At 35.7% G+C, this 13,613-nt stretch overlaps 1 protein-coding gene across 1 annotated transcript in view; it reads right to left on the bottom strand.

The window, feature by feature from the left end:
• Positions 1–13,613, bottom strand: part of RAVER2 (ribonucleoprotein, PTB binding 2) — a 92,627-nt gene that overhangs the window by 56,944 nt on the left and 22,070 nt on the right. The window contains exons 3-4 of the mRNA XM_030325980.1: positions 9,655–10,124; positions 6,207–6,398 (exon numbers count right to left, since the gene is read on the bottom strand). Coding sequence (XP_030181840.1) covers positions 6,207–6,398; positions 9,655–10,124 — 662 coding nt within the window. The remainder of the gene's footprint in view (positions 1–6,206; positions 6,399–9,654; positions 10,125–13,613) is intronic.

Below are 13,613 nucleotides of genomic sequence, written 5' to 3'. Positions count from 1 at the left end.
AAAACAAAAGCTTTGAGTATAAAAGGAAATAAAATAATTTTAAACATTTATAACCTGAAATTTATGACATTGTTTAGAATTGTGGAATCACTATATTGTATACCTGAAACTAAAATAACACTCCGTGTTATAAAATTATTAAAAACACTGTAAATTATAAAAACTTAAAGCCAAAATAAAATTTATGACACATAGGTATAGCATTAGTTAAAAAGAAACTTGCTTTAAATATATTCATCAGAAAACAACCTAGACTGAAAATAAAGGTGCTAAGTACTAATATCAATAAAGACAGAGGAGAAAGAGTAAACCTGAAAAAGAAAAAAAACAAGGATATCATAAAGATAAGGCCAGACACTGTGGAAAACAGTACAGAGTCTCCTCAAAAAAATTAAAAATAGTATTACCATATGATCCAGAAATTTCTCAATTGGATATTTACTCAAAGAATATAAAAACACTAATTTAAAAAGATACAGGCACCCCTATGTTTACTGCAGCATGATTTACAACGGCCAAGATGTGGAAGCAGTCCAAGTGTCCACTGATAGATGAATGGATACAGCAGAGGTGATACAAACACACACACACACACACACAGAAAATGGAATAGTTCTCAGCCAAAAAAAGACTGAAATCTTGCCATTTGCAACAACATGGATGGATCTAAGTGAAATAAATCAGAGAAAGGCAAATACCTTATAATTTCATTCACATGTAGAATTTAAGACACAAAACAAAGAGAAAGACAAACTGAGAAACAGACTCTTAACTGTAGAGAACAGATGGTTCCCAGAGGGGAAGTGGGTGGAGGGAGGGGCGAAATAGGTGAAGGGGATTAAGAGTACATTTATCATGATGAGCACTGAGTAATGTACAAAATGACTGAATCACTATACTGTACACCTGACACTAATATAACACTATGTTACCTATACTGGAATTAAAATTTAAAAAGAAGGGCAGAAATATGCAAAAGGTAGAAATAAACACAAGAAAACTGTTTCTCTGAAAAGATAAAATGGGGAAATCTTTTGCAACACTGATCAAAGAGAAAAAAATAAAATAAAATACACAATGAAAATGAGAACAGTAGGAGCACCTAAGTGGCTCATTCGGTTAAGTATCTGACTCTTGATTTTTGTCCAGGTTATGATCTCACTGTTCCTGAGATCAAGCCCTGCACTGGGCCCTGTGGTGACAGTGTGGAGCCTGCTTGGGATTTATTTTCTTTCTTTCTTTCTTTCTTTCTTTCTTCTTTCTTTCTTTCTTTCTTTCTTTCCTTTCTTTCTTTCTTTCTTTCTTTCTTTTCTTTCTTTCTTTCTTTCTTTCTTTTCTTTTCTTTCTTTTCTTTCTTTTCTTTCTGTTCTCTCTCTCTTCTCTTTCACTCTCCTTCCCTCTTTGTCCCTCCCTAGCTCATGTGCTCTTCTGTCTCTCAAAATACATAAATAAAATTTTAAAAAATGAGAACAGACAAAATAAATTTTAAAAATATTATAAATGACTATGTGCCAATAAATTTGAAAAATTAACCAAAATGGATGATGAATCTGTGGAATATAATCAAATGCCAAATATGGCATAGAGACAAAAACAAAAGTAAAATGTCTAAACATCTATAGGAGAAACTTAAATGGTAACCAGTGATTTTCCTCTGTATGAGTTTCCAGGACTAGGTCTACATGATTTCATGGACAAGATTTCTCTAATTTTCAAAGAATGGGCAAGCCCTATTTTATATGAATTGATCCATGAAGTAGCAAGAAAAGGGGAGCAGGAGAAAAAACAGTTAAATCAGTTAATGAGGTATTTCCCTTGATTCCAAAATAAATGATGGTACAAAAAATTTTAAGCATTTTTCACTTATGAGGACACGTACACATATGCACAATAAAATATCTAATCAAATCACACAATGCATTGGAAAAAATATTATCAATTACAGTTTATAATGCAAGGATGGTTTAACATGAGAAAATCAGTGTGATTCAGCACATTAAAGAATTTAGGGAGAAATCACAGGATTATCTCAAGTTGCAGAAATGCTCTGATAAATTTTAGTACCTATTTATGACTTTTTAAAATTTTTACTAAAAAATTTTTTTAATGTTTATTTATTTTTGGGGGGGTGGGGAAGGGCAGGGAGAGGGAGACACAGAATCTGAAACAGGCTCCAGGCTCTGAGCTGTCAGCACAGAGCCTGACTTAGAGCTCAAACTCATGGACTGTGAGATCATGACCTGAGCTAAAGTCGGATGCTTAACTGACTGTACCCAGGCGCCCCATGATTTTCTTTTTTTTTTTTTTTTAAATTTTTTTTTCAACGTTTATTTATTTTTGGGACAGAGAGAGACAGAGCATGAACGGGGGAGGGGCAGAGAGAGGGAGACACAGAATCGGAAACAGGCTCAAGGCTCTGAGCCGTCAGCCCAGAGCCAGAGCTTGACGCAGGGCTCGAACTCACGGACCACGAGATCGTGACCTGGCTGAAGTCGGACGCTTAACCGACTGCGCCACCCAGGCGCCCCATGATTTTCTTTTTTAATCTCAGAAAATTTGATAAAGTATATGTACCAGGAACCTGTAGAAAGCATCAATGCAAATGCATTACTTTTAAGATCAAGAAACATTTAAGATTTCTCATTATCACTGATATATGATCATGAAGGGCTCTGCATGGCATGCAAAGGAATCTGAATTTATTCAGACATTAAAGAATATTAAGTAAGTAAATGACATAATCCGATTTGAAGATGGAAAAGATCACTCCTGAGGTCCTGTGGAAGATGGATTACAGTGGTGACCACACAGAGGGTTATTCTCAACACCAAGGTGAGAAAAGATGAGATCCTGAGCAAAGTAACAAAGATGTTGACAAGTCTCAAGGATTTAAGAAATGTTGGGACATACAACTGAAAGGATTTACTAATATTTTTGACATCTGGATTTGGGCAGCAGGTGAGGGAAACCAATCATGATTAACTGAGTTTTTGGTTCAGATAATTTTAGTTTGGGTGAACTTGTGCCACATACCTAACACAGAATCATACATGTATGTCACATATTTATAGTGGCATCAAGCCACCTAGGTGTTTGTTTTTCTCTAAGGGAACACAGTGTGCTGGTGCAAGTAGGTGACTGGATGGATTCAGAGTTGTAACCTCAGCAAATCCAATATTACATTATAGAACACAGAAAAACAAATTCCAGAGAAAAGATACTTTTCTTTTGAAAATGTTGAAATTTAACTACTTATATGAAGGAAGAATGTTTAATAATCATTTGGAAATCCATATTTAGTGCTGAGGGCAAACTGGTTCAAAAATATAAGCTTGTAAGTCATTACTGATAGGCAATAACTGGGGCTATTGGAATATACAAGAAGTAAGTGAAAAAGCCAAAGGCAGAAGTCTGATACCAGCCCTTAGGGAAAAAGAAGAAAGGGCATGAATAGTTAGGCAGAAAAAGAATAGTGGGTAGAATTCAAGATGGTGGAGACTTTTTTAAAGACACCAAGCAATAAAATGCTGAATAGTGCCTACTCAACTTCAATACTAAGAAATCTCTATTAATCTAAATGGGAACAGATTCACTTGAATAGCTGAGGTAGAAACCACAGTGTATCAGGCTGAGGCGGAATGGGAAATGAAGAAACGGGAATGAAGCAAGTGGGGGCTAATTGTTCAAGAGGCTCCAGTTGTGAAGGAAGAGCAATATAAAAGCCAATTTCTATTTTTTTAAATATGAAATTTATTGTTGGGGCGCCTGGGTGGCTCAGGTCACAATCTCACAGTTTGTGAGTTCGAGCCCCGCATCAGGCTCTGTGCTGACAGTTCAGAGCCTGGAGCCTGCTTCGGATTCTGTGTCTCCCTCTTTCTCTGCCCCTCCCCCACTCGTGTTCTGTCTCTGTCTCAGAAATAAACATAAAAAAAATTTTTTTTAAATACGAAATTTATTGTCCAATTGGTTTCCATACAACACCCAGTGCTCATCCCAACAGGTGCCCTCCTCATTGCCCATCACCCACCTCCCCCACCCCCCATTGACCCTCAGTTTATTCTCAGTTTTTAAGAGTCTCTTATGGTTTGGCTCTCTCCCTCTCAAACTTTTTTTTTCCTTCCCCTCCCCCCATGGTCTTCTGTTAAGTTTCTCAGGACCCACATTAAGAGTGAAAACATATGGTATCTGTCTTTCTCTGTATGATTTATCTCACTTAGCATAGCACTCTCCAGTTCCATCCATGTTGCTACAAAAGGCCTTATTTCATTCTTTCTCATTCCCAAGTAGTATTCCATTGTGTGTATAAACTACAATTTCTTTCTCCATTCATCAGTTGATGGACATTTAGGCTCTTTCCATAATTTGGCTATTGTTGAGAGTGCTGCTATAAACATTGGGGTACAAGTGCCCCTGTGCATCAGCACTCCTGTATCCCTTGGGTCAATTCCTAGCAGTGCTATTGCTGGGTCATAGGGTAGATCTATTTTTAATTTTTTGAGGAACCTCCACACTGTTTTCCAGAGCAGCTGCACCAGTTTGCATTCCCACCAGCAGTGCAAGAGGGTTCCCGTTTCTCCACATCCTCTCCAGCATCTATAGTCTCCTGATTTGTTCATTTTAGCCACTCTGACTTAAAAGCCAATTTCTAGAAAGAATTTTTAAAGGAAAGGATCTGAACATGTTTATGAGAAGATGGGATGGAGCTAGCAGAGCAACCAATGAAAAAACGTTGAAAGGTAAGGATCACGATCCTTGAAGATGGGAGACACAGTCATGAGCCGCTGTGTTGGCTGGACGAGGTACAACTCTTCCTCCAAGAGAGCAGGGATCTTTGTCCATGGATGAAGCATGACCATCTGATACAAAGGACGAAGGCAGAAGAGAGATTAAGGCTTAAGGTAATTGCTGTAGAAAATGGAGAAGAGCGGCTGATGAGAGATGTGAAGCTAAAGTTTTTCAGGGGACCAGCCATAAATGCAGGACACACACATGTAGTAGCATCAAGTCACACAAGTGTTCGTTTTTCTTCAAGAGGACACAGTGCCCTGGCTGCAGAAGTAGGTGACTGGATGAATTCAGAATTGTAAACTCAGCAACTCTGATCCAACAGAGGCATGACATTGACAGTCAAAGAATAGCTGAGGCTGTGACTTAGAACAGGAGAATGACAGGAGAGCTTAAGAAGGAAAAGGCAAACAAAAGAAGGGAGAAGGGATCAAGGACCAGACATGAAGTGCAAGAACAGGAAGAGGAGGGCAAGTGATGTGAGACCAAGAGCAATCTCCTATCCTTTTCTCCCTCCCCTGTTCATCCATGAGCCACTTTCAGACTAATCTCTTGATGGCTTCACTCTGATCCCATCACTACCTTGTTTATATACCTCATAAGCTCCCCTCTGCTTATCAAATTCAGTCTAAATCCTTCCAGTGCTTGATGGTCCTCTGATTTGGCATCAACCTACCATCTCATCCCTTTCTATACTCCTCCACCTCCACCACTCACCACTCTGGAAGCATGCAAATTTCACCTCATCCTACTGCTTGAAAAGTTTTATTCAATTCCTTCTACCTCATTATGGTTGCCAGATTTAATTGGTAATACCCAGATGGGTTTCAGATAATCAATGAATAATTTTTTCAATGTAAGTATGTCCCATGCAAAATTTGTATTTATCTAGCAATTCTATCCTCCATTCCCAACAATACATTTCAAAATCATACTTTAACGTCACATTCAAATGTCATACTATGCTAACATGCCTCGAGTAAAAACTGAACAAGAAATAGTGTCTATCTGCATGGAACTTCCATACTACAGAGGTACAGAGAAAAATAAGCAGGCAGTCAACAATAAAGAAGTAGTTACAATGAACCATGTGGGCAAAAAGGAAGCACACACCTTCCTGTATTTGCACTATGCATACTTATGAACACCTTGTAAAAAGAGACATTACACTCAAAGTTTAGAACAGAACATTCCTTCAAAAAACTTCTTCAGATGGATACACTTTACTTAATGCAATTTTTTTCTTTTGTAATGACTCCTGGCTTGATTTGACAGAGATACCATTTAGCCAATTTTTACAAAGGAAGAATGTCTTTGTGTAATGGAAATGTAATGAAGGTCCAATGAATGGTCAACTGGTTTGGATAGATTAAGATAGCATTAGCATTCTTCTATATCCTCATAAAGAACAATAAACTTACCACACGTTGAGCTGCTATCAATGCTGCTAATGTACTTCGCCCAGGTGCTCCTGGGGCACAGAAGGAAACGTGGACTTTGCTTCCCTTGATCGTCATACCATCAGCGGCTTGCTGAACCTCTTCAGCATGCTCTGCAGTGTTATATTCCACCACTGCAAAGCCGCCAACATAACTACCTTCATCCTGTGCAAGCTGATTTAACACAGTTTGTTAAAAGGAGAATCCTAATATCTGGTTAGAAATATTTATTTTCAGTATGTAATTTTCATTTTCAAAAACAAATGTATCAGAGCATATACTGGTGAAAATAATGTATTCTCTCTCTCGAAAATTAAAAGTTTCCTAGTTGTGGGATGCCTGGCTGGCTCAGTTGGAAGAGCATGCGATCCCTGATCTTGGGGTCATGAGTTCGAGCCCCACACTGGACATATAGGTACATTAATAAATAAACAAATATATAAATAACGAATGTTCACTAGTTGCTTAGATGCAGTCCTGAAGATAGGATGATAAACAAGACTCTGTCCAATTTCTTTTCAATTCTTTGATTTTCTAATTTACTTTAAAACTCAAAGCTCAAATGACAATATTCCCTCTATATTAAGAAAGATGTGTAACTGATAATTTATAGAAAAATGTAGAAACACAATAAATAACACTTTCTTTAAAATATATTTACCAGATACACGGACAAAGAAAGATACTGAACAATTATCTGACCACATATCTATGTAAATTAAAGTTTATATTATCAAGAGAAGAAAGGTAGGAGGAACCATATTCAACTTTTAATTCAGTATTTCAGGAAGATCTCAGGAATTTGGTCAAGTATTCCAAAGCAAACCTTATGTGGGAAAATTGTGCCCTGGGTTTGTTAAAATACCATATGCAACACACAAGCTTTATTTCTGAATGTGCCCTAAACAAACTCCTGCAATGCAGAACTAGATTTATTTCCAGTCACCCACCTGTAAGAGTGTAAAGGAAGATACTAAAGTCCTGGATCTGTAAAGACTGGTACAAAGAGCAAAAATAAGAACAAAATAAGACACTAAAAAGTTTCTAAGTTTTGAACATGTCTGAATTATCTTAAACACATTCACTCTATAAAGTGGTAAATGTGATAAAATTCAGCATGGTATGTCTTTAAGAAGACACATCTATGATACTTGTTTGGATTTGGCATCTCATAGGTTAATATTACAATTAAATCATTTCTTAGTCCTTTTTAGTTTCTTTTCTCTTATTTTTGAAGTTTTACTTTCTAACTATACAGTGAGACCAAATTTCTATCTTTCCTTCACATTCTTCCTTCCTTTTAAAAATTTTTTTTTTCAACGTTTATTTATTTTTGGGACAGAGAGAGACAGAGCATGAACGGGGGAGGGGCAGAGAGAGAGGGAGACACAGAATCGGAAACAGGCTCCAGGCTCTGAGCAGTCAGCACAGAGCCCGACGCGGGGCTCGAACTCACGGACCGCGAGATCGTGACCTGGCTGAAGTCGGACGCTTAACCAACTGCGCCACCCAGGCGCCCCTCTTCCTTCCTTTTAAAACTTTCCTCATGAAACTTCTTCCATGAAACTTTTTCCAATTACATGGGAGAAAGGGAAAACATATACCTCTTCTAAACATCTCTCCTACAACCCCGTTCCTCTTGTAATCCAAACCAGATATTAAAATCAAGATTTGTAAAAGCCGTCACTGTCTTTGGTGTCCCTTGATTACAAAGTAAGAGACTATGTTCAACGTAGTCCATGTCTACCTACCAAGCAAGAATCTGAACATCACAGATCCACTGCTAAAGGCATCATAAAGTTATTTTATCAATCTTTTGAAAACGTTTCAAATACTTATTATTCCTGGTTCATTATGGTAACTTTCATGCCTATATAAATTATAATACCATTTTAATTCTTCCAAAAGACAAAATCGTCTAAGTCCACAGCATCAGTAGTTTTAAAGAGTTTTTTTTAGTTCAATAGGAGAGCCACTCAAACATGTATTAGTCTGACTCCCCATCTAGTTAATTTTCCATTATTTTGAAGTATTTTAACAGAAGCTAAATGGCCACTTGCAAATAGTGTAACAAACGCTTTTCTACCAATGGCAAGCTGGATTAAAGAACCTCTCAGGTACCTTCCAATTCTGGGATTCATAATTCAAATACAATTTGTGATAAACAGCTTTCCCCCTCACATTTGCCTCAAAGGCCTCAACGACAGCTACAAAGAATTATATATGACCTTAGAATATCACTATACAATTTTTAGTATTCAAAAATAGTATATGGATTAGAGAAATCACTTTTCAATAACTGAGCAAAGACTGACAAAAGCTTTGTCACAAAACTTTCTAATTTTATGAAGCTCTTGGATGGTTTCTTTGATGTTTATATTGGGATTGGAGGGGTAGAAATGAAAAAATAAGGTAGGCATTTATATATATATAATATATAATACATATATATATTATATACATATATATTATATATAATATATATAATATATACACAGATATATAATTATAATTATAGATATATATAGTTATGTAGTTAGCTATATATATTATTTAAATATACTATGGTTATGTATATGTATGTGTGTGTGTGTGTGAGTGACCATAACTCCTAGTCTCCCACTGTAACAGTAGAGACTCAACAAATATATGATTAAAGAAAACCAGTGGGGTGGTGGGGGTGGAGAACAGGGGTTAAGAAGAAAAGAAGCATGAGAGAGAAGGAGAGAAGAGAGAGAAGGAAGAAATTAAGAAAAGCAAGAGAGAAAAAGAGTTCATTAGTTGCTATCAAACACCTATAAGGGAAGGATCTTATAGTTCATATCTATGTTTAGTAGAATATATTTAATCTTACTGATATATTACATGAAAATTCATACCAGTGTTGTCAGTTTTCAAGATCTTCTCTAAATGTCTCACCATGATCCCATTAGGACAGAATTATACATTCTTTTTAAACCTCATAATACTTTTCTATCTTCCAATAATTACATCACTCTTTATACAGGATTTATCATTATTTGCTTGTCAGTACCTTCTGCAAAATTGTAAGGTATTGAGAGAGTACGTTTCTATTCTATTTCTAACTTTTAGCAATATAGTGTCTGGTGCGGAGAAGATAATAAGTAAAACTTGGATAGATGAATGGATCAATGAATGAAAGGCTAGACACATGGATGGAATGAGGTGAATGAGCAAGTGATGGGTTTGTTAAGACATACTTAACTATATAATACTATAGGTTGACCCACACACAATGGGAATTGATTTAAAATTTACCATGAACTTAAAGTCTTCATTATAGACTAAAGAAGAATTAGATTATCCACTGTGATATTCACATATGCATAATAAATTTGTGAGTGCATATACAATAGATACAGAGGCAGATATTTTCAAATATTTCAAATGATACCTGAAAAATACATACCTGGCAAAACACAGGTTTATGTATACTGGAAAAAAATTGCAACAGCTCCTCTGAATCCCTGTAGTCACTAGGGAGTTTATCTATACAAAGGCACTTAGAATGAATTAGCTCTGCAGCCAATAGATTAACATCCATCCATTGTGCAAACAGAGCTGATGCTCCCAATTGTTTACCCAATAACTCCAATCTAGCCTTTGCAGCAAAGTCCTTTTTCATGTATTCCACAAATCCATAGCCTTTGGAATGGCCAGTAACCTCACTGTAGACTAGAAAACATCTCTCGATATTTCCATAAGCACGAACAAGTTCTTCAAACTCTTCTAATGTAAAAGAAGTGGGTAAGTTGGTAATACACAGCAAAGCATCTGTTGGCTGGAGCTGAACAATTAAGTCCTTTCCTCGAAAAGAATATTGATGGAACATCTGAATTGCATTCTGGGCTTGTTCCCCATTCAGTAAGGTAACAAAAGCTAGAAGATAACAAAATGAATTAAAGTTTTGTCTAAGCCAGTGTTTGCAAACTTTTTTGACTATGACCCACAGTAAGGAATATATTTTTGGTCTGTGACTCAATAAATACACACACACACTTCAAATATTTCTGAAACAAAAGTATTAGTAACTGAAACTCCTGCCCTATGCAAGGCACTCTGATATTTTCTATTCTATTTCATTGTGTTTTTTTAGGCTGATACCAACCACTAACCTAATTTCATGACCAGTGACTCAAATCAAAGTACAGGAATTATATCAGGAGTTCCACTGTAAGATACTACAATGTTCTGTTTTGTTTTTGATTTTCATACAGACTTTATTTTTTCCAACTATGTCTAATGCAAAATTTTATAAAGTCTTAAAAATTTTCTTTCATATTGAAGCACCTAAATACATAAAGCAAATATTGACAGAAAGCAAGAAATTGACAGTAATACAATAATAGTAGGGGACTTTAACACCCCATTTACATCAATGAATAGATCATTCAGGCAGAAAATCAATCATGAAACAGTGTCTTTGAACGACATATTAGGGCAGATGGACTTAACAGATATATACAGAATATTCCACTCCAAATCAATAGAACACACATTCTTTTCAAGTTCACAAGGAACATTCTCCAGGATAATCATATGACAGGATACGGACAAGTTTCAATAAATTTAATAAAATTTAAATCCTGTATCTTTTCTGATCACAATGGTATAAAACTAGAAATCAATCACAAGAAAAAAAAGTGGAAAAAAACACAAAGGTGGAAGCTAAACCACATGCTACTAAACAGCCACTGGATTTCTTCAATGAAGAAATTAAAGATGAAATGAAAAATACTTGAAGACAAATGAAAATAAAAACACAATGTTCCAAAATCTCTGGGACACAGCAAAAGCAGTTCTAAGAGGGAAATTTATAGGGATACAGGCCTACCTCAAGAAACAAGAAAAATCTCCAACAGTCTAACCTAACACCTAAAGGAATTAGAAAAGGAAGAAGAAACAAAGCCCAAAGCCAGGAAAGGAAGAAGATATTAAGATCAGAGCCAAAATAAATTAGAGAGTAAAAAAAAAACAACAGAAAAGATCAATGAAACCAAGAGATAAAAGATCAACAAAATTGATAAACCTTTAGCCAGACTCATCAAGAAAAAAAGAGAGGATACAAATAAATATCAGAGATAAAAGCGGAATTAACAACTGACACCACAGAAATACAAAAGATTGTAAGAGAATACCACAAAAAATTTTGTCAATAGACAGAACAACCTAGAAAAAATGGGTAAATTTCTAGAAACATACCATCTTCCAAAACTGAATCAGGAAGAGATAGAAAATCTGAACAGACCAATTACTAGTAACAAAGTTGAACTGATAATGAAAAACTTCACACAAACAGAAGTCCAGGACCAGATTGCCTCACAAGTGAATTCTACCTTTCATTTAAGCAAAAATACTGATTCTCCTGAAACTATTCCAAAAATAGAAGAGGAAGGAAAGCTTCCAAATACATTCTATGAGGCCAGTATTACCCTGATTAAAAAAAAAAACAAAAAACAACAACAACAAAAAAAAAAAAACAGAGACACTACAAAAAAAAGAAAATCACAGACAAATATTCCTGGTGAACAGATGCAAAAATCCTCAACAAAATATTAGCAAGCTGCATTCGGCAATACATTGAAAGGATCATTCACTTGGATCAAGTGGGATTTATTCCAAAGAGACAAGCAGGTTCACATATTCACAAATCAATCAACAAGGATAAACCACATTAACAAAACAAAGAAGTCATACAATCATCTCAATAGATGCAGAAAAAGCATTTGACAAAATTCAACATGAATTGATGATAAGCTCTCTCAACAAAGTGTGTTTAGGGGATACATACCTTAACCTAAATAAAGATCATTCATGAAAAACACACAGCTAACATCATACTCAATGGTAAAAAACTGAAAGCTTTTTATCTAAGACCAGAAACAAGACAAGGATGTCCACTCTTATTTAACATAGTATAGAAGACCTAGCCACAGAAATTAAATAAGAAGTAAACATCATCCAAATTGGTAAGGAAGAAGTTAAACTGTCACTATTTGTAGATGGTATGATACTATACGTAGAAAACCTGAAAGATTTGACCAAAAACTATTAGAATAAATGAACGCAGCAAAGCTGCAGGATACAAAATTAATACACAGAAAATAGTTGCCTTTCTGGACACTAATAATTAAATAGCAGAAAGAGAAAGTAAGAAAACAATCTCATTTATAATTGTACTAAAAAGAATAAAATGCCTAGGAATAAATTTAACCAAGGAGGTAAAAGACCTGTACTCTGAAAGCTATGACATTGATGAAATAAATTGAAGATAACACAAACAAATGGAAAGATATTCCATGCTCCTGTATTGGAAGAGCCAATACTGTCAAAATGTCTACACTACTCAAAGCAATCTACAGATTTAATGCAATCTCTAACAAAATACCAACAACATTTTTCACAGAACCTGAACAAATAATCCTAAAATTTATATGGAACCACAAAGAACCTCAAGAAGCCAAAGCAATCTTGAGAAAGAAGAATCAAGCTCAAAGTGTTACAATCCTAGCTTTCAAGATCTACTACAAAGCTGTAGTAATCAAAACAGGATGGTACTGGCAGAAAAACAGACACATAGATCAATGAAACAGAGGGCCCACAAATAAGCCCATACCTATATGGTCAATTAATCTATAACAAAGTAGGCAAGAATATACAATGGGGAAGACAGTCTTTTCAATAAATGGTGCTGGGAAAATTGTACAGCCACATTCAAAAGAATGAAACTGCACCTTCTTACACCATACACAAAATAAACTTACAATGAACTAAAGACTTAAATGTGAGACCTGAAACTGTAAAACTCCTAATGGTTGCAAAAAAAAGGCAGTGATCTCTTGGTCATCACCCTTAACAACATATTTATGGGTATGTTTCCTTAGGCAAAGGAAACAAAAACAAAAATAAACTATTGAGACTACACTAATTTGCTTGGCCAAGGAAATCATCAACAGAACAAAAAGACAACCTAATGATTGTAAGAAGATATTTGCAAATGATGTATCTGACAAAGGACTGATACCCAAAACATATAAACATATACAAATCAACACCAAAAAATAATGTGATTAAAAAATGGGCAGTAATGGGCAGTGCCTGGGTGGTTCAGTTGGTTAAGCATTTGATTCTTGATTTCAGCTCAGGTCATGACCTCACAGTTTGTGAGATCAAGCCCTGTGGCAGGCTCTGTGCTGATAGCATGGAGTCTGCTTGGCATTCTCTCTCTCTGCCTACCTGGCATTCTCTCTCTCCTACTCTCACTCTCAAAATAAATAAACAAACATTTCTTAAAAATGGGCGAAGGGCCTGAATAGACATTTTTCCAAAGAAGACATACAGATGGCCAACAGATACATGAAAAGATGC

Source organism: Lynx canadensis, chromosome C1 (genome assembly GCF_007474595.2).
Source record: "Lynx canadensis isolate LIC74 chromosome C1, mLynCan4.pri.v2, whole genome shotgun sequence".
Classification (NCBI taxonomy): Eukaryota; Metazoa; Chordata; class Mammalia; order Carnivora; family Felidae; genus Lynx; species Lynx canadensis.
Note: the sequence above shows the minus strand (reverse complement) of the source record. Positions and strands in the feature narration are given on the sequence as shown.